General features: G+C 37.7%; 1 protein-coding gene and 1 non-coding gene across 2 annotated transcripts; both read left to right on the top strand.

Moving 5' to 3' along the window:
- Positions 1–1,720: 1,720 nt before the first annotated feature.
- gnl3 (G protein nucleolar 3) lies at positions 1,721–23,165 on the top strand. The gene is made up of 15 exons (XM_061922651.1): positions 1,721–1,834; positions 1,931–1,989; positions 2,068–2,208; positions 5,771–5,890; positions 5,970–6,026; positions 6,091–6,226; positions 6,307–6,407; positions 8,623–8,773; positions 12,537–12,624; positions 12,696–12,873; positions 17,078–17,220; positions 17,408–17,544; positions 22,521–22,645; positions 22,816–22,873; positions 22,945–23,165. The coding sequence occupies exons 1-15, from the start codon at positions 1,822–1,824 to the stop codon at positions 23,031–23,033; spliced, it is 1,596 nt and encodes a 531-aa protein (XP_061778635.1). The 5' UTR covers positions 1,721–1,821; the 3' UTR covers positions 23,034–23,165.
- Positions 8,405–8,542, top strand: LOC133535735 (small nucleolar RNA SNORA47). The gene has a single exon (XR_009802316.1). It is a non-coding gene; the product is annotated as a small nucleolar RNA SNORA47 (small nucleolar RNA).
- Positions 23,166–23,167: the final 2 nt, after the last annotated feature.

Raw genomic sequence — 23,167 nt, 5'->3', positions numbered from 1 at the left:
AGGATTTTCCAGAATTCCTGTTTTTCCAAAGCTATATTTTCACTCTGTTTTCTGGCGACTATTCCTCCCACATTTATCAAACCACTTCAACTTTTCCACTGTCAAAACATTCCTCTTAACTAGGACAAAAAAACTAATTGTCCCAGTTTTCCCAAAATTCCAAGAATTCCGTGATTCCATTTCCCCATTCAACATGTTACTACTTCCACATTTCTCGAGCGATTTGAAAAATTCCAATATGAACCATTTTACTCATTCAGACCATTGAAGTTTTTTTTTTTTTTTTTTTTTTTACCATTTCCCCCCAAAATTCCTGCTTTTTCCAAAATTCCCAAATTGTTTGGAAATTCCCGTTGAAATCAATGGGACATTCTTCAAAATTCCACAATCCCCACATTTTCCATCTGATTCAAATTGTTCCAACTTCATGATATTCCGCCTGTTTGGGAATAGTGTGCACTACTTTCATATTCATAAATTTTTTTTTTTAAATTCCAGGATTTCAGTTCAACGTCAGGATTGGAGCATTTACACGCAATTCCTTCAGGAACTGCCTTATCTAGTTGTATTGTAGTGTGTTTTATTTTTTTTTTATATGGAAATGTGTAATTGATTTTTAAATAAGAAAAATACCCCCCAAAAAATGTGCCCTGTTTCAGTTCGGTTACCGTAAGACTTTTTTTGGATGATCTATATAGTATATATTAGGGATGCGGGAAAAAATCGATTCGAATATGTTGTGCAATTCAGAATCGATTCTCTTTTTTTTTTTAAATCTCTTTTTTTTTTCTATCAATCCAACAAACCACTACACAGCAATACCATAACAATGCAATCCAATTCCAAAACCAAAGCGACACTCAGAACTGCAATAAACAGAACAATTGAGAAGACACAACAAACACGATACAGAGCAAACCAAAAGTAGTGAAACAAAAATGATTATTATCAACAACAGTATCAATATTAGTTATAATTTCAGCATAGCAGTGATTAAAAATCCCTCATTGACATTATCATTAGACATTTATAAAAAATGAAAAAAAAGAACAATAGTGTCACAGTGGCTTTCACTTGCATCTCATCTCATAAGCTTGACAACACACTGTGTCCAATGTTTTCACAAAGATAAAATAAGTCATATTTTTGGTTCGTTTAATAGTTAAAACAAATTTACAACTTTGCAATCAGTTGATAAAACATTGTCCTTTACAATTATAAAAGCTTTTTTTTTTAAAACAAATCTACTACTCTGCTAGCATGTAGGCAGACTGGGGTGGATCTTGCTGAAATCCTATGTATTGAATGAATACAGAATTGTTTTGAATCGGAAAAATATCGTTTTTGAATCAAGAATCGAATCGAATCGAAAAAAATCGATATATTATCGACTCCTGACCCAAGAATCGATATTGAATCGAATCGTGGGACACCCAAAGATTCACAGCTCTAATATATATATATATATATATATATATATATATATATATATATATATATATATATATACATATATATATATATATATATATATATGTGTATATATATATATATATATGTATATATATATGTATATATGTATATATATATATATATATATATATATATATATATATATATATATATATATATATATATATATATATATATATATATATATATATATATATATATATATATATAGTAATATAGCTCCCGGTCAACAGGTGGCGGCATACAATTGTGTAAAGGTTTCTTTTAAGCGGAAATGACGACACGGTCTCTCATTCTCCACGTGCAGCAGAAGCGCAGTCACGTTGGAGCCCTCGACACAAGTCCAACATGAAACGACCAAGTAAGTCCAAAAATTTTCATTTTTAGTAACATTATTTGTTCTTAAAAGTCTACATTAGCCGCTAACAACGAAATACCTCCCTTTTCTCGTCCTCAGAGCTAAAGAAAGCGAGTAAGCGAATGTCATGTTCCAAACGGTATAAAATCCAGAAGAAGGTAGACCGACCATTTGGGGAAAAAACGCCTTGATACTCACTGTGTAATTTATATTAACTCCCTGTTTTTTTTTCTTAGGTCCGAGAGCACAATAGAAAGCTAAAAAAAAAGGCAAAGACAAAAGGAGTTGGCAATCGACCCAAGAAAGATCTCGCAGTTCCCAACAGTGCTCCTTTTAAAGAAGAAGTCCTGCGGGAGGCTGAGCAGAGAAGATTGAAGGTTAGCTCTTGTACTCTCGTTTATAAAGCTATTTACCAATTTTGAAACATTTCAAGGAACCTAATTACTCGTGTAAAATAATTATTAATACACTGTGTGGTTATTTCCACTGCACCTCAATGTTTCCTGTAATGCAGTGGTTCTCAACCTTTTTACAGTGATGTACCCCCTGTGAACATTTTTATAATTCAAGTACCCCCTAATCAGAGCAAGGCATTTAGGTTGAAAAAAAAAAGATAAAGAAGTCAAATACAGCACTATGTCACTAATTTCTGATTTATTAAATTGTATAACAGTGCAAAATATTGCTCATTTTTAGTGGTCTTTCTTGAACTATTTGGGGGAAAAAAAAGATATAAAAACAACTAAAAACTTGTTGAAAAATAAACAAGTGATTCAATTATAAATAAAGATTTCTTTAAATAGAAGTAATCATCAACTTAAAGGGCCCTCTTTGGGGATTGTAGTAGAGATCCGTCTGGATTCATGAACTTAATTCTAAACCTTTCTTCACAAAAAATAAATATTTTACATCAATATTTAATGAATATGTCCACAAAAAAATCTAGCTGTCAACACTGAATATATCATGTTGCATTGCTTTTCACAGTTTATGAACTTACTTTCATATTTTGTTGAAGTATTATTCAATAAATATATTTATAAAGGATTTTTGAATTGTTGCTATTTTTAAAATATTTAAAAAAAAATCTCCCGTACCCCTTGGCATGCCTTCAAGTACCCCTAGGGGTATGCGTACCCCCATTTGAGAACCACTGCTGTAATGGGTAGTGCGAATAATAGGCCGTAACAAGTTTTGCTGTGCGAAAATCTCACAATTTTTGCATATAAACTGGTATTGTTATTAACATTTTCAGATCAAATTGAAGCACTATTGTAATCATGATACAGTGTTAGAGCTAGGAAATTTCAAAATGCGGTCCCAGAGACCCCGTCAAGTCTTAAAAACGGGGCCCCACAGTACATTTTTGGGTTCCCACTTTTTTGTAAGCGTTTTGTAAACAAACGATAAATGTATGCATTATCCTGTTATATCTCACTTTCTATATTGTTTTGGAAAAAGGTTGTCATAAACGTTACTTAATTCATTTTAAAAAAGTTATACAAAAAACACATTTTTATGCATATGTAAGTTTATTCAGTTATAAACATTCATTCACTTCTTTTGTTCATGTATCTAAACTTTAAAACCGCTCATAGTTTTTTGTATATTTTCATTTAATAAGTTGTAAGTGTATTTATTTTAGCGCTGGTCGATATGGCCTTTTTTTGATATCTCTATTTTTAAAACATGTCACGATACACAATATATATCTCGATATTTTGCCTTAGCCTTGAATGAACATTTGATGCATATAATCACAGCAGTATGATGATTCCTTGTGTCTACATTAAAACATTCTCCTTCATACTGCATTACTATATGCTCATTTTAAACTTTCATGCAGTGAGGGAAATCTCCATCCATCCATCCATTTTCTACCGCTTATTCCCTTTCGGGGTCGCGGGGGGCGCTGGCGCCTATCTCAGCTACAATCGGGCGGAAGGCGGGGTCTCAACTGAGTCAATTTACCAAAACTGTATTTATTAAAGTTATTATGCAGTGGTACACACATTGTCATTCAAAACAGAAAGTGCAAGATACAAGCTATTTGTGCACTTTTGTGCAATTTAATTTAGTGTTGTTTTGTTATGTCATCTTAGTGACATCATGCACAAAAGTGCAATAATAGCTTGTTTTAAAATGTCTCTGACAATCTTGCACTTTCAGTTTTGAAATGACGTGAATGTTTCACAATATTAATTTTTTGGTTATTTAATTACCAAATTTGTAAACAATGGATTTATCCTTTTAACATTGGGAACACTATAATAATGATTCTGCCCACGTTAATCAACATTAACCTGCCTCAACTTGTTGCTCGGATTAAATAAAACGACCAAAATTTTCTTCTACATATAAAAAGTGCAACATCAAACAGTTTCAAGGTAACTCATCATGCTTAATTTATTTCAGCATTTGGGAAGCCTGTGGTAGATTTTTATTATGTAAATGTTATGTTTTTATCAACATGTGATAGCAGGGACCCTTCTATTCAAACTAGGCTGCTACATTACTAATGATAAATGTAACTATAGCTGAAAAAATAGCACAATAGCAATGGGAGAGACTATTCATCCCTGAACACGATGGAGTTCATGTAGGCTTAATGATGCAGTACATTATTATGTCACAAGCATGCACACAAGCACACCGCAAAATGAGCTAACGTTACGCTGAAAGTTAATTAGCCTTCACTTCAAACCAGGACTGTGAGCGAGTGTTTCTAGAACGTTGACTGGGAGGTGTTTATTATAATTTGGGGAGAGTCCGCTGCTCACCTGCTAAACACCTATCTGCTCGAAGCTGAAGCGCTGACTACATGCGCTCTGAATACGCACTGCCGATTGGTTGTTACCGCTCTGAATACGCATTGCTGATTGGCTGTTACTGCTATATATGTAACCAATCAGATGGTTGTGTGGGTGGGACAATGCTTGGTGCTGTGTAGGAGGCAGAGGCAGAACGGAGCGGAGCAGCTTGGTAAGACTTCAGCTTAGGCGGCTACTTCGGTACACCACCGAACCGGGATCCCCATACCGAAACGGTTAAATACAAATACACGTACTGTTACACCCCTACAATGCGGGTATATCTCGGATATATTAAAGTATGACCACATTGCAGGAATGCCTCCTTTGCTTCATGTGCGTCTTGCCCATGTTATCACAACACCCGGTTTCACTGGTGCTCTTTTGGTGATCAAAGTCTTTTTTGGTGGCCAAATTTTTGGTGCATCACCAGTGCCTAAATATAATAGGCTACATATATCCATTCATACTCTAACAACCTGCTGGTGTCAAAAGTTTATGTTAGTAATGTTAATTTTCACATGATCCTGAAGTGTTAGGGGATTGGTGTTGAATGAGAAAGTGTTGTTTGTCTGCAAGGAGACGGACGTTTGTGCACACGAGGGAATACGGATTAGGATTGGACTGGTTGTTACAAGATTGTAAATAAAAGTTAAAGAGCGTCATAATTTCTTAATCTGGAAGTTACAATACATTGTATTACTTAATTTATCGCGTTAAAAACCCCCACACATTTTTAAGGTGCGGTGGCTTATATTTTGCTGTGGAGATTTGCCACAATCGAATATATTAAGGGAAACCCTGGCGACTCCCATGTATATTTTGTTCCATGAGGTCGTCATACAATTTGCACGTCATACATGCAAAAAATACAAGTGTGAAGGCAAACCTGACTTCATTGAAGTGACCAAGTATCTTTTATACGATTTTTGGTCCGGTTCACAGTAGCGAATTCCAAGTGCGAACGCACAATTCTAAACAACTAAAACAAATATCCTGGGATATACCAAAATTAATATATAAGTAATTTTTGCAGTAGAACTAATGATCAGTTAACACTATACATAACCACTCACCATCTTGCATTGTTCCTGGAATGATTTCAGTTGTTTGTCCAATTTCACCTTAGATTGAAGAGGAAAAGGAGAGAAAGAGAGAAGCTGTCAAAGAGGAACGAGCTAAGAAGAGGAAAAAGGAAAATGAGGTTGCTCGTAAAGAACCAGAACCCAAAGCCAAAAAAGCACGCCAGGTAAGAAAAAGGCAGCAAACAACGGCAGAAACATGGAAAAATTCCATTATTATTCTTGTTTGTTGTGACTACTCTACAGGATGAGAAACCTCCAGAGAAAAATTGTAAAAAGTTTATTTGCGGTCAACTAAACAATGTAAGTAGAAGACACCGTAGGAGGTTTGAATGTTTGCTTGATTAGATGCTCTTCCTCTCCTCAGGTTATCGATGCAGCAGATGTTATCATAGAGGTGCTGGATGCTCGTGATCCGCTGGGATGCAGATGTCCCCAGCTGGAGGAGGCGGTGCTGCAGAGGGCCGGAAACAAGAAATTGTTTCTTGTTTTAACAAAAATAGGTAAATGGCATTACATCTGAGTTGTACGAGTTGTCTTTTTTCCCTGTGGAATCTTGATTTCAATATCAATTGAGTCGCAGATCTTGTACCAAAAGCAAATGTGGAACGGTGGATTGAGCGATTACAGCAGGACTTTCCAGTTGTAGCCTTTAAAGCATCCGTACAAGCTCCAGCAAAAAAGGTAGTAGGGTAATGCATTCTTTGTTTTATTTCAATTTTGTGCTGCCACCCAACACTGTAATTAGTGAAAATTACACCAATGATGCTTAAAGGAAAACTGCACTTAGTTGAAATTTTGCCCATCATTTAAGACAAACACGTCTTCTTTTTCTGTTCGTTCTATTCAGTGATATAAAATAAACATTTCTAACACAATGCAGCTGACAATGCAAGTAATGGAGTTAACCCTACTGCAAATATGAAGCCCTCTCAAAAACTCCAGAAATGTTTTTTGTACATATTGTAACCATGTGGTAACTGGCTCATTTATGATAACATTTAATTCTAACAGTATTTTGATTGCTTTCAGCATTACCACAACTTCTTTCCTGGCCATATTGATTTCTTTGAGCACATGGCAACTAACGCTAACTGATGGGATGGTTGTATCCTTCAGCACATATTTGTGCTCCTTGTTTAGATGATGAATTCAGTGTGTTTATCACTTGTCAGGTTAAAATAAATGCTTGGATGAAACTATCACATTGCTGCAACTTCTTAGGAATGAATTTTTAAAGTGGCAACTTTTAAAAACTCAAAGGCGATGTAGCAGCACCTTTCAGTAGGTAGCGTTACCTTTCGACTCTACAAAATAGTACAATTCCAAATACCTGCATTGTTATCCACCTTGTACTAGCAGATTTGGACTAACTAGGATGAACAGAAAAAGGAAAGACATGTTTTTGACTGTCCAAAAAGATTGAATGAAATGTCAAATCAATTTGAAAGTTTTCCATTCTAAGGTGATGGAAATTAAGATGATGTAAAAAGCAGGGGTCTATTGGCTGTCTGAACCTGAAGCTAGAGTCAAGAAATCAATTTCAAATGCATTTACTGTATTTTCTGGACGATAGAGCGCACTGGTAAATAAGCCGCAATCTCAAAATATTAGAGGAAAAAATATTTTTTCCATATATCAGCTACACCGTACTATAAACTACAGATATATACGTTGTGAAATGAGTTATTAACATACCTTAATTGTTTCCAAATGTTGCCTGTAACACATAGCTGCGGAAGCTATCTCTTCAATCATGTAAACAGACTCAATAACTTCACGGTGACACTTTAATGGACTTATGAAACTAAAACAATACAAAAAGAATGGCATTGTAAGTTAACAATACTAACCCAGACACTTGTAAATTTGTTTACATGTTAGCGAATGATAACGACGTTAGTTTGATTACATTTCGATTGTACGTACAAATATCCATGTAAACACTCCACCAGACATCAGACACGGACGGTTTAATGAGTAAGAATTGTTTGTTGTATTGTAAAACTATTATTTACATATTTTGCATACCATAATGGTTTCCAAATGTTGCCTGTAACACATAGCTGGGGAAGCTAGCTCTCCAATCAGCTAAACAGACTCAATAACTCCACGGTGGCGCTTTGGTGGATTTATGAAACAATAAAATACAAAATGAATGGCATTGTAAGGTAACAATACTAACACAGACACTTTTTTTTAAACGTTTTGGCATACTATCTTATGCTAACAACGTTAGCTTGATCACGATGGCACGTACAAATATGCATGAAAACACTCCTACAGACATCACACTTGGGACGGTGTATTGAGTAAGAATTTTTTTAGTTACATTATAAAACTTAAACTTTGCTTGGAGTGATGATTGAAGAATCCATACAATTAGAAATGCCATGTTCGTCTAGAAGATGGACTGGCATTAGCACCGCCGGTTAAAAGGTTACTAAATAGAACACTGCAGCACCTGCAGTGAGCAAACTCATCCAAAAGATGGCGCAGTAGCACAAACAATGATACACCTAACAGTGTCCTTGCTTGTTTTTTTTTCTTTTTAAAGCATATGTGTAATTTGCATGTCGTCATAGTCACCAATGGGAAAACATTTTTTTGTCTCTTGTAGTTTTCAAACATGTTTGACTTTACATGACAAAAATACAGCATTATATAGTCATTCAGTTCCGTGGAGGTCTGAGAAGGTTGAGCAGCTTGTATGGTGCTGCTTCAAACTGGTTAGAACCTCCAACATCATACAGACAAACACAACATCAATAAGCTCCACTCATGTGTGCTGAGCTGCACCGTGTGTTTGTCAACACCTTTTGTTTTTATCGCTCCTTTGGGTGAGATTGTTTTTAAGGTGTGTTCTTTTCCTCCCTTGTGGTCCTGAATTGATCTGCAGTCAAAGAAGAGGGGCAGGTTGGTGGCCTCCAATGAAGTCTTAGACCGTTCCAGAAGAGGGGCCTGTTTCGGAAGCACTCTTCTCACCGAGATGCTCACAAGTTACGCCGCAAGCAAGCAGGACCATTCAACGCTTAAAGTCGGCGTTGTAGGTAAGGACGTTCGTAGAATATGCCAACTCAAGTACGAGATGTGAGGACCAGTACTAGGGCTGGGCGATTGCATGATCGTTGATCGCGATTGATTTGAGTTCGAGCGCGGTGATTACCTCGATCAAACAAGGCGGAACTGACTGTTAGACGTTACCACTCTTGTAAACCGTGGGGGCGGGGGGGAAACAATATTTGGTATAATCCTGCATAGAATAATCCACCATTATTGACCGTGATCCTGTGTGTGTGTTGACCTCCCGTTCCACCATTGCGAAAGTCAGGCTCGTCACTACGTAATTAATGTTCAATTAGCGTTGTGCCTCTTCCCCTTTCACAGCTGGAAGTGCAGTCCAGAAGAAAAAAATAAATAAATATGACTAACACTAGCATAGTAGTTGAAACACAATATTTAGGAGCAGCAACTTTAGTGACATGCTTTAGTTTCACTATCTGCTGCAGCTCAACAGTAATCCTGCCCTGAATGAAGACTTGCGGGCACTCACAGGAGTCTTTATTAGTCCCGACCGGGAGAACGCAAACACCCACTGATTTATTCAGAATATAGCATTTTTATATCAAAATATTTCTGGATCAGACTTTTTGTTAATTCCTGCAAAGATTCCACTCTGATATAACATGTAATGAAATAATTTCTACATACACTTTATTTTTGTTTGTGAATTAAAAACATGTTGTTCCTGTAATCGTTAAACTTGATGTATGTATTATTACACATTATTTTACAGTACCACAAGTTCAAACTGCACTTAAATGTATTTTCATTCAATACAAGATACAGAATTTGGGTTTTAAAAACTTCACAATGTGGTGAGAAGCACTGATGTATACGGGTAATTAAAGAAAACTAATAATTTACCATTTGTAAGTGTTTAATCTTAACTTAAGGTAAAAGTATTGTAGTATTCAGTAAAGTACTGATACTTTTTTGCACTTTTTGATGAGAAGCAAAAACTATTTTGAGAGCAAAAGAAGTTGTCTTTACTCCCACAAAATGTACCGAAAAAGCAAAACCGTGCTCTAAAACCAGGTAGAGACTGTAACGTGGGTTACCTGTACTGTTGCACCTGTAGTAAACACAATTTTATATCTGAACAAAATGACCGTTGTTAGCATATCATGATCAAACATGGTGGAAATGTCTCTTACTGCAGTAGTAAACAGTAGGGATACAACAATACTCGGTATAATCCTGCACGAAATAATCTGATTTTGTTTTTTGAAAAATTATCGTGATATTAATCTAGATCGGATGGTATGAAAAAATTGTGATGTGTTTTGCGATATCACACAGCCGTAACTGGTACAATGTGGGGCTGGGGAATATATCGATATACTTGATAGATCGCGGGTTTCTCTTTGTGCTATATAGAAAATGACTATATCGTGATATTCGAGTATACATCCTCACGCAGTTGCTTTTAGCTGCGGGCGCTACACTACAGGCGTTTCTCACTCGGGGGGGGGGGGGGGGGGGCGGCGGTATAGCTCGGCGGGTAGAGCGGCCGTGCCAGCAACTTGAGGGTTCCAGGTTCAATCCCCGCTTCTGCCATCCTAGTCGCTGCCGTTGTGTCGTTGGGCAAGAAACTTTACCCAGCTGCTCCCAGTGCCATCCACACAGGTTTAAATGTAATTTAGATATTGGGTTTCACTGTGTAAAGCTCTTTAAGTCACTAGAGAAAAGCGCTCTATAAATTAATTCACTTCAGTTCACTCTTTCTTGTATCTGCTTGTCACAAAGACTTAAAACAAGCGCACCTTCTTGCATACGTCACATATTGTCGCAACGTCATACGCCCTTGCGAAGCAGAGAGGTAGCGGCATGGTAAAGTTAGCTGTGATGCTAGCGGTGTGGTAACAAAGGAAGGACAAATTAATTCCCAAAACATCGTCTAGCAGTGGTTTGGCTTCAAGGGGGAAGATGTTCTGCAAATATGTGGCAAAAGCATTGCTACAAAAAGTAGCATAACTGCTCATTTGTAGCATCATTTGAAAAGTCACCCGTTAGAAAATGAAGAGTGCTTGAAACTCCGCATATCAACATCTCCGTTCAGTGCCACACCAACAAAATGCCGAAGCAACTATTTCAACATCTACACCTTACGAAAAAAAAGTCAACAACATACAGAGATACCGTCCGCAGGAACCTACCACATAGCGAAGGACACACTATTGGATTTCTTTTTATGCAGCTCATTTTTATTTGACAGTTGTTAAAATATCTTGTGTGACATCATGCACAAAAGTGCACTTCATTTGTTTTAAACTATTGTAGTGGCGTTCTGTACAAAAAGTGCAGTTTAATTCAGTGTTGTTTTTATATCTCAACTTAGTGACATCATGCACTAAAGTGCACTAATAGCTTGTTTTAAAATGTCTCTGACAATCTAGCACTTTGTCTTTTGAAATGACATGAATGTTTTTGCCACTGCTTAATAACTGTTTAATAAATACAGTTTTGGTCAATTGATTTAGTTGTGATTTCCCTCTCTGCATGATAATTTAAAATGGGCATATAATAATGCAGTATGAACAAGAATGTTTTAATGTAGACACATAGAATCATCATACTGATGTGAGTATATGCATCAAGTGTTCATTCAAGGCTAAGGCAAAATATCGAGATAGGGGTGTAACGGTACACAAACATTTTGGTTCAGGTCATGGTTCAGTTCATTTTCGGTACAGTAAGAAAACAACTAAATATAAATGTTTTGATTATTTAACAAATTTGCTAAATCTTCCACCAAAAATATTTTTCTTAGTGGAATATTTGATGTGAAGTAATCGGAAAACTTGGATAGGTAAATAATTCATAACATTGATTTTGATTCAATATTATGTTTTGAGCAATGACTGTTTGAAAGAAAGAAAAAACAGCTTTGTTTTATTAGTCAACGTTGCAACTTTTAATAAATTACATTTAGCCTTTAAGCTTTTTTATTTCACGTTTGTTTATATTTTGGTTTATTTTAATAGTATTATTAGAATGTGCCGAGGGCCTTTAAAACATTAGCTGTGGGCCGCAAATGGCCTCCGGGGCACACTTTTTTTATAGATAATAAGAAATAAAATCTGATAAATCTATGGGTAAAAAGCAGAGCCTGCCGACGCATGCGCGTTTATCATAACGCTCTCGCTCTCTCTGTCTCTCCCCCTCCCTCACGAATGTTGCTGCGGCACCATTTTTTTTTTTTTTTTTTTTTTTACCCTTTCTTAACCTTGAACATACATTGAAAATACACGCAACCCTAATTTAAAATGCCGGACATTTGAGGCATTTTAAAAACTCCACCTGGACAGCTCCGCAAAAGAGGACATATCCCGTGAAAAGAGGAGGTATGTTCAGTCTATCGTAGCTCTGTCCCTGCTAGCATGCCGTGTGTGTTTTTTTTTTTTTTCATTTATAGAATCTTTTATTAGTAGATTGCACAGTACAGTACATATTTTTCAACTTGTTTAAGTCGGGGTCCACGTAAATCATTTCATGGTGCCTCTGTGTGCCTTGTTTACACAACGTGCAGTGCGCTACTTAATATGTCCGTGTCGTTCGGTACACCTCCAAACCGAAACCCCCGTACCGAAACGGTTCAATACAAATACACGTACCGTTTCACCCCTACGAGATATATATCGTGTATCGTGACATGGCCTAATAATATTGAGATATGAAAAGGCCATATCGCCCAGCCCTAGTACAATGTCATTGAAACTAGATACTGTATAATAATGTTTTTCCATGCAGGCTTTCCCAATGTGGGGAAGAGCAGCCTGGTCAACAGTCTGAAGGGAAGTCACGTGTGCAACGTTGGGGTGAAGAGAGGCATCACAAAGTGAGTTCTTCAACAGCCGTACAAGTACTCAAAAAATGCTGTCTCATCGTGTTTGAATGTTTTGTCTTCAGGTCTGTGCAAGAGGTGTGCATCTCAAGTCAAGTCAATCTTCTAGACAGCCCAGGAATCGTGGCGTGTCCATCAAACCCAGCAGCTTCCTTGGCTCTGAGGAGCCTGCAGGTGGAGGAGGGCGAGGAGAGCGTACAGGAGGCCGCCAGGACCGTGCTCAAACTCTGTGACAAAACCCAGGTACCGTTGTGCCGCCGGCATTTGGGGCAACAACGTTGAGGAAAAAACTCATTGTGATTTTTCTATCAAATAACGATTTTTATATTATATACATAGAAATCCGTAAAACTGTGAAAATAAGGAGTGAAAGAAGATATGTTACTTATCGACTTTATTTTTCAACTCACATTTAAGCAAATTTGGCGCAGTGTCAATTCCGATCTTTCAACAATCGCTATTTATTCGGAACAAATATATATTCATTTATTATATATAGCCTATTATTTGTGCACTATTGACAAGTGATGCATCGTAAATTTGGGCGTCTTAAATAGACTTTCGAAACCGGATGTCGTGATGACTTCCACTTGCAACTCCATCTTTGCCCGCGCACACGAGTGACGTAGCTCACACAAAGCTGACGAAAAAGTCAGATTCAGGTCGCGTTTTGTTTAGATTGAAGTCACATTTGTAAAGATCAGATCAATCAGATTCAGGACTACCTCCTGATGTCGTCTAAATCTGATGCCAAAAGATCAGATTTGGAGCATTAAGACTGGCAATCAAAATCCGATCTGTGTCACTTGAGGGCAGAAACATCAGATTTGGTATGCAGTGTTAAAGGGGAACATTATCACAATTTCTGAAGGGTTAAAACCGATAAAAATCAGTTCCCAGTGGCTTATTTTGTTTTTTGAATCTTTTCTCAAAATTTTACCCATCACGCAATATCCTGAAAAACTGCTTCAAAGTGCCTGATTTTCACCATCGGTATATACACCCGTCAATTATCCTGTGACGTTTCAGCGTGAAGCCACCAGAAACAAACATGGCGGATAGCACAGAAAGGTATAACAATAGTAGCTCGGATTCAGACTCGGATTTCAGCGGCGTAAGCGATTCAACAGATTACGCGTGTATTGAAACGGATGGTTGGAGTCTGGAGGCAGGTAGCGGCAGCGGCGGCGATGACCAAGAAGAACGCGGAGTTGGAATATAATTACAACACTTTATGTACATATTCATATACATATTTATATATATATATATAGAATATGTAACTACAAGCTCCATTCACAGACAGAGTCCCATTGCTTTCGTTTTTTTTTTGTTTAATTTTTTTAATTTTGTAATTTTTTTTTATTTGTGGCGGCCGTAATTCTTTCGTGGCGGGCCGCCACAAATAGATGAATGTGTGGGAAACCCTGCTTACATAGGTCTGGTGATAATGTTCCCCTTTAACAGGGGGGTCAATTATCAATCAACACATTCTTATCTCAAGGTGCCAACTCAGTCGCCAGAAATGTATAGTAAAATGAGAATTTTTGTATTTACAGTAATGCACTGTAAAAAGAACAAACGTATATTTTACGTTAAAAAAAAGCAGCTCAGTTGCCAGAATTTTGCGGCAAAAATGAAGAGTGGTACCGTTTTACAGTTTATAAATTGTTAAAGCACTGTAAAAAAAAGGCCATAGATTTTTCTGTTGAACTAGCAGCTCAATTGACAACATTTTCCCATTAAAAATTTGAATAGTATTGTTTTTAATTTACAGTAATGCACAGGGGGAAAAAAAGACAGACTTTAATGTAAAAGAACAAAAAAAAACAACAGTATTTTGGTGTAAAAAAAAAACTGTCAATTTTATGGTCAAATTCTAGTCACTGTTTACCATAAAATATATATTTATGTTTTTGTACATGCTAACTTGTTGCCATCTATTCAACCTGTTAGTCTGGACCACCTTCTTCATATGACGGACGGTATGAGGCTGAGTTCCTCGTTAACAATGGCTGGCCAACATTAGCACATTTTCGTTTTGGCCCTTAAAGGCAAAATGTTTGGACACCACTGGTGTATATCAAACTGAAGAAATAACCGATAAAAACTATATAGTGTTTGTAACGTAATCATAGGGCTGGGCGATATGACCTTTTTTAATATCGTGATATTTTTAGGCCGTATCGCGACATACTATATATATCTCGGTATTTTGCTTTAGCCTTGAATAAACACTTGATGCATATAATCAAAGCAGTATGATGATTCTGTGTCTACAATAAAACATTCTTGTTCATTACTGCATTAATATATGCTCATTTTAAACTTTCATGCAGAGAAATAAATCACTATTAAGTCAATTTACCAAAACTGTATTTATTAAAGTTATTAGCAGGTGACTTTTTAAATGATGCTACATATTAGCGGTAATCCTACTTTCGATAGCAACACTTGTGCCCCACACTTGACAAATTAAAGTTGTCTATTTGACATATTCCCGCTTGAAGCCGAACAACCGCCAGACGATGGACCCCATGCTGGTTTTATTGAGAATTAATTCTTCCTTCATTTCTTACCATATTCGCACCTTCTTTCTCTCGTATAACCACTCGACTGGGATGAGAATCAGCACCTCCGAGTCCGCTAGCTTCACAGCTAACGTTAGCCATGCTGCTACCTCTCTGCTGGACGAGGGCGTATATGTATGTGAGGTGTGACGTGACAGTATGTGACGTGTGTAAGTTTGTGTGCTTGCTGTCTGTGAGGAGACACAAGGAGTGGGAAGAGCCTGTAGTGTAATGCCCGCAGCTAAATACAATTGCGTGAGAACGTATACTCGAATATTACAATATATTAATTTTCTATATCGCACAGAGACAAACTTGCAATATATCGCATATATCGATATATTGCCCAGCCCTACGTAATCATAATATATAGTAAAATTTGCCATTTTAGAAGGGTATTCATTTTGATTTTTCATTACTGTAGATTTGTTTACCATTGCACTGTAATTAGAAGGTAAAACACTTTATCCTAAATTAACAGTATCAAGTCAAATTGCTTGTGTGTTACATACTTGGCCAAATAATTATTCTGAAAAATAAACAAACAAAAAAATTCACTCCTTTCTGTAAGCGAAATTTGCCTCAAAGAAATATTAAATATCTTAAAGTGCATTTTTTCCCCCGTCAGGAAATTTAGGTGTGGTCTTCTCACTGGCAAGTCGCGAGGTTCTCAGTTTGCGCTTCCTTCCTCTGTGCGTTTAAACGAGCGGAGCCGCTCTCCGCCCACCAAGACAAAGATGTCCGATGTCTGAAACATTTAGTTAGTTCTGCTGTTTAACTTTGTGTGGTGCTTGGGTCTGTGGCACCCGTTTTCATTTTTTATTAAAAGGAAAAATGATACAGTTAATTAATTTTTCAAACTGAGACTCAATGACTTTGACTCATTTTCTGTGAAGAACATAAATCAGAATACATATTAAATGACCATACACCACCCCTACACATTTCTATTACATATAAGATATCCTGGTCCGCTGGACCCGGGGCTAATAGAAGTGTGGAAATAGATGTTCTGTGTACCGCGCGGACACACACACACACACCCACACAAACACACACAGGATGCCTAGACAAGAGGAGAACAGAGTGTAGGTACACAAAACATCAGAGGGTCAAATGTGCGAGAAAATGAGAGCAGACGGTGTTGACAAACAATCTTGCAACCTTGTGTGGGAACCGCAGGTGCAGAAACACAAAAGAAGAATCCCTTTAGGATGCAGAGACATTTTCCGTGGATGCAGAAACTGGCAGAGAAATTTTCCGTGCAACGTTCATATTGCTGTTAGTCAACCAGCGTTTGAGGGTCTGATGGACCCGTTACATTTTGTGGCTTTTATTGCCTCACTTTTATGATAAAATATTGAACAGATGTCTAATGGGGTACGGTAAACATCTGTTCAGTATTTTAACAAAAGTGTTTGATTTTAAGACATTAAAAGCCACAAAAGGCAACGGGTCCATCAGACCCACAAACGCTGGCTGACTAACAACAATATGAACATTACACAAGGGTTAAATAAATGTGCTCGGGTGCTTAGAGTGACTCACAAAGTGAGACACCTTTCTCACTGTTTGAAGCAAGAGACGAACAAATGTGAGGCTCAACAATAGGTCTGTCAATCAAATCCCGTTGGCGGCAGAGGAAAACAAACCTGCGGTTAGTATATCGCACTAATGAAAACCTTGACGTCAATTAATGAATAAGTCAATGTCGATTGATGTCGATTTATAACAACCTCGACGTCGATTAACCAGTGCTTCTGCGTCGTATTAATAAAAACCTCAATGTTTATTAACTAGAGCCTCTGTTGATGAAGCGTAGAGGCCATGTGTGGTCGTTTTATGAAGTCATTACATTGCATTTGTTGTGGTTTCAGGTCATGCTCCAATACAATGTTGCCGATTACAGGACCGGTCCAGAGTTTTTGACCCTATTGGCCAAAAAGCGAGGTTTTCTACAAAAGGGGGGCAACCCAAACCTGGTGCAAGCAGCGACCCTTTTTCTTGACGACTGGACAGGGTGAGACCCCTTTTCACCTCATCCTTCCTAAAGACAGATGGCCTGCTTCTGGAAATGAGGACAAAAACGCTTCCACAGATGTCAGAATGAAGACTTTTAATCCAACTCTGATCCAAAGACTGGTGTACTAGAGACCGTGTGGGGATGTAAGAGTACACACTGAATCTGTCCATGTTGTTTTTCCCAGAGCCAAGCTGAGCTACCACTGCAAGGTACCGGAATACCTGGGCCTCCCTGCCTACATGACCGCCACCTTGGTCACTGAGATGTGGACCGGTCTGGACCGCAACCAGCTGGAAAGTGGAAACCAGAATACTCTGAGAAGTACGTGCATTTAAACTATAGGCCCTTTTCCACCTAAAGTTCAGGAACTAAAGGTTCCTGTAGAATTGTGTGATCTGTGTTTGTCACATTTGACAGTTCAGATAGTTTTACAAATCAGGCTGAATATGTATGGAGGACTGGTTTACTATATTTAATTTACACTGATACATGTAAATAAACAATATTGGGTCACAGTTCTTGTACAAAAAAGTAAGTACATAAAATACAAAGCAATAATATACAAAAAAATAAAATTTAAAATATAAAGTGTACCAAATTGTTCCTAAAAAGTCAGACTTTTGTCCACAATGTCGAAAAGTCAGAAAGTCTTCTCTCAGTAAGTAAATGATTAATTCATGAGGGTCAGACTTTTACTTTTGGTCCATTTCAGTTGTAAATAACTATTTATGAATAAAAAATGTCAGTGTTAATCTGGAAATAGTATAACAGTAATACATGTCAGTTTTTATCTGTAAATAACAATCTACAAATAATAAATGGTAGTGTTAATCTGTAAATATTTAAATAAATGCCAGTTTTTATAAATAATATATAAATGATGTCTGTTTATCTGTAAATATATAAAAAATACATGTCGATCTGTAAATAACCATTTATAAAAAATGTCAATGTTAGTCTGTAAATAATATATAAATTGTCTATCTGTAAATATATAAAGAATACATGTCAGTGATTATCTGTAAATAACATTATATCAATAATTGTCAATGTTTCTCACGCAGACAACACAAACACATTGGCTTCAGTGTTCAATTGTTAGGATTAGCATTCTGTTCACTTGGGTGAGGCTAATAACTCCACAAATAGTATGTCACTGACTACTTTTACAACATGTAATAAAGTAAATAGTAGAGATGTCCGATAATGGCTTTTTTGCTGGTATCCGATATTACGTGGGCCCTGACTTAAACAAGTTGAAAAACTTATTTGGGTGTTACCATTTAGTGGTCAATTGTACGGAATATGTACTGTGCGATCTACTAATAAAAGTTTCAATCAATCAAAGTCCAACTCTTAGTTACTGATTCCGATATCAACCGATACCGGATAGAGTCATGGAATTAACACATTATTATGCCTAATTTTGTTGTGATGCACCGCTGGATGCATTAAACAATGTAACAAGTTTTTCCAAAATAAATTAACTCAAGTTATGGAAAGAAAAATGCCAACATGGCACTGCCATTTATTATTGAAGTCACAAAGTGCATTATTTTTTTTAACATGCCTCAAAACAGCAGCTTGGAATTTGGGACATGCTCTCCCTGAGAGACCATGAGGAGGTTTGGGGGGGGGGGGGGGGGGGTGTAATGTAGAGTCCTGAAAGAGTTAGTGCTGCAAAGGGTTCTCCGAATTTGTTTTGTTGTGGTACGGTGCGGATGTTCTCCCGAAATATATTTGTCATTCTTGTTTGGTGTGGGTTCACAGTGTGGCGCAAATTTGCAACAGTGTTAAAGTTGTTAATACGCCCACCCTCAGTAGGAACCTAAATGGCTGTTGACCAAGTATGCCTTTCAGTCACTTGTGTGTGTGAAAAGCCGTAGATATGTGATTGGGCCGGCACGCAAAGGCAGTGCCTTTAAGGCTTACTGGCGCTCTGTACTTCTCCCTACATCCGTGTACCACTCCATACAGCGGCGTTTTAAAAAGTCATACATTTTAGTTTTTGAAACAGATACCGATAATTTCCGATATTACATTTTAAAGCATTTATTGGCCGATAATATCGGTAGTCCGATATTATCGGACATCTCTAGCAAATAGTTCATATTTAATCGTATTTCCCGTCGTTCCACTCGTGTGCTTCTCCTTTAGTACCACATTTATCCAACAAAGTCAGAGTAGTAAGCAGATGAGGTCGTTGCTCCGAGTCCGGCTTCATACTCCTCCGTAAATACGTTTTAAAGAGTCCGTCCACTTCACGTATCTAAATGTAGTTAGTAAAAATAATAAACATTAATCTGCATGTAGTTTACAGGTTATGGCTGAGTAAAAACAGTTAGATGATTCCACTCATCAGCATTCTTCTGCACAAAAGTTCCTTTTGTTCTTTCCCTTTGTTGTCAAGGTTGTTGTGGGTAGAAATACACAAGAAATTGTTTGTAACAGCGGTCGTGTGTTTTTAAAAATTAAAAAATATATATAGGTTTTTGGAATGCGTCCACTGTGTTCAACCAATCAGAATTCAACAGCACATGTTCTGGGTACCTTCCAAAAGTTCCACCTAGCAAGCAGGAACTAAGAAAGGTTCCTGAAGAACTAAATCTACCCAAGTAGTTTTTGGTGAAAACGGGGGAACTTTATTTACAAGGTTAAGTGGAAAAGGGCCTAATGGTCATACTTGCCAACCCTACCAAATTTTCCGGGAGACTCCCGAATTTCAGCGCCTCTCCCGAAAATCTCCCGGGACAACCATTTTCCTGAATTTGTCCCGATTTCTAGCCGGACAACAAGGCACGCCCTTCTAGGTCCACGCGGACCTGAATGAGGACAGCTTGTCGTCACGTCCGCTTTTTCTCCATATAAACAGCGTGCCGGCCAGGTCACGTTATAACATCTACGGCTTTTGGAGCTCAGTGTGCAACTGTACACACAAGAAGGAGACTATTATACAAACTCCGTTTCCATATGAGTTGGAAAATTGTGTTAGATTTAAATATAAACGGAATACAATGATTTGCAAATCCTTTTCAACCCATATTCAATTGAATGAACAACAAAGACAAGATATTTGATGTTCAAACTCAAACTATTTTTTTTTTGCAAATAATAACTAACTTAGAATTTCATGGCTGCAACACGTGCCATAGTAGTTGGGAAAGGGCATGTTCACCACTTTGTTACATCATCTTTTCTTTCAACAACACTCAATAAACGTTTGGGAACGGAGGAAACTAATTGTTGAAGCTTTGAAAGTGGAATTCATTCCCATTCTTGTTTTATGTAGAGCTTCAGTCGTTCAAAAGTCTCATGTTGTATTTTACGCTTCATAATGCGCCACACATTTTCGATGGGAGACTGGTCTGGACTGCAGGCAGGCCAGTTAGTACCCGCACTCTCTTACTACGAAACCACGCTTCCACATAGAATAGAATAGAATGGACTTTATTGTCATTATATTTAAATATAACGAGATTAAAGACTCCAACTTAAGGTGCGGTAGTGGGAACAAATATGCGGTGAAATAATAACATAAGAGGTAATAAAGGAAAAAACTAACAATTGAATGATTTGGGAAATTGTGTTAGATGTAAATATAAAAGGAATACAATGATTTGCAAATCATTTTCAACCCATATTCAGTTGAATATGCTACAAAGACAACATTTGATGTTCGAACAGAAACTTTTTTTTTTTGCAAATAATTAACTTTAGAATTTGATGCCAACAACACGTGACAAAGAAGTTGGGAAAGGTGGCAATAAATACTGATAAATTTGAGGAATGCTCATCAAACACTTATATGGAACATCCCACAGGTGTGCAGGCTAATTGGGAACAGTTGGATGCCATGATTGTGTATAAAAGCAGCTTCCATGAAATGCTAAGTAATTCACAAACCAGGATGGGGCGAGGGTCACCACTTTGTAAGCAAATTTTCGAACAGTTTTAGAACAACATTTCTCAACGAGCTATTGCAAGGAATTTAAGGATTTTACCCTCTACGGTCTGTAAAGTCGTCAAAAAGTTCAGAAAATCTGGAGAAATCACTGCACGTAAGCGATGTTATTACGGACTTTTGATCCCTCAGGCTCAGAAACACTTCATAAAATCACTGTCAGTAACTACAGTTGGTCGCTACATCTGTAAGTGCAAGTTAAAACTCTACTATGCAAAGTCAAACCCATTTATCAACAATATCCTGAAACGCCGCCGGCTTGGCTGGGCCCCAGCTCACCTAAGATGGACTGATGCAAAGTGGAAAGGTGTTTTGTGGTCTGACGAGTCCACATTTGAAATTATATTTGGAAACAGAGGATGTGGTGTCCTCCAGAACTAAGAAGAAAATAACCATTCGGATTGTTATCGGAGCAAAGTTCAAAAGCCAGCATCTGTGATGGTATGGGGGTGAATTAGTGCCCAAACCATGGGTAACTTACAAAGCTGTGAAGGCACCATTAATGCTGAAAGGTACTTACAGGTTTTGGAGCAACATATGTTGTCATCCAAACAACGTTATCATGGACGCCCCTGCTTATTTCAGCAAGACAATGCCAAGCCACATTCAGCACGTGTTACAACATCGTGGTTTCGTAGTAAAAGAGTGCGGGTACATTAATGGCCCGCCTGCAGTCCAGACCGGTCTCCCATCGAAAATATGCGGCGCATTATGAAGCGTAAAATACGATAGCGGAGACCCCGGACGGACTTTTGAACGACTGAAGCTCTACATAAAACAAGAATGGGAAAGAATTCCACTTTCAAAGCTTCAACAATTAGTTTCCTCAGTTTCCAAACGTTTATTGAGTGTTGTTGAAAGAAAAGGTGGTGAACATCCCCTTTCCCAACTACTTTAGCATGTGTTGGAGCCATGAAATTCTAAGTTAATTATTTGCAAAAAAAATAGTTTGAGTTTGAACATCAAATAAGTTGTCTTTGTAGTGCATTCAATAGAAGATGGGTTGAAAATGATTTCCAAATCATTGTATTCCGTTTGTATTTACATCTAACACAATTTCCCAACTCATATGTAAACGGGGTTTGTATATATTTGCATGTATGGATGGATGTATGTGTGTGTGTGTGTGTGTGTGTGTGTGTGTGTGTGTGTGTATATATATATACACATCTATATATATATGTGTGTGTGTGTGTGTGTGTGTGTGTGTGTGTGTGTGTGTGTGTGTGTGTGTGTGTGTGTATACACACACACACCCCATCTCCCTGGAGGTCTCAAGGTTGGCAAGTATGCTATTGTGTCTGCCAGTACTTACTGCACTGTTGTTGTTTTCCAGATGTAAAGTTCCCAAACCCGTCCAGCAGTATCAGCTTCATGTCCAAAAGTCCTACTGCAGGCCTGCTGGTAGTGGACGACATCCCTGAAGAAGTAGCAAAACCTGCAGAGAAGGAGATCTTACAGGTAATCATTGACGGTCAGATGTTGGGTCAGTCCAGTCTGGAAATGAGGACAAAATGCAAGTCTTGATTCACTCATGAAGACTTCTAATCCAACTCTGATCCTGCTGGGGACCAAAGTTGGAAGAACTCTTGAGTCTTCACTTGTGTGACTGTGGAAATGTTTCCTTCCAGCCTGAACCGAGAGCTGAGCAGACAAATGCAGACGAAGCAGAGCCAGTGTCCCCTAAAGGTACTTGAATGTTTACTTGCAGTTCTCCACCACCAATGTGAACCGCCGTAAAGACTTGTTTTTGTTTCCAGCGAAAACAAAGCAAGTCCAGTTCCAGTTCGCGCATATCGAGACCGACCGTGCAGATGACGCCTACGACTTCAACACTGACTTTGTATGATGGTGGACCCAGGAGTTCTTGTTTGACATGAACACATCCTCACTTCTCTGCACATTTTTCAAATTTGTGTATGCAAATGTTGTAAATAGACCTAACTCTTATAATAAACCAGAGTTCCAATCATGGATATAATA

This window comes from Nerophis ophidion, linkage group LG16 (genome assembly GCF_033978795.1).
Source record: "Nerophis ophidion isolate RoL-2023_Sa linkage group LG16, RoL_Noph_v1.0, whole genome shotgun sequence".
Lineage (NCBI taxonomy): Eukaryota > Metazoa > Chordata > Actinopteri > Syngnathiformes > Syngnathidae > Nerophis > Nerophis ophidion.
The sequence above is the reverse complement of the archived record's forward strand: the minus strand, read 5'-3'. Positions and strand labels throughout refer to the sequence as shown.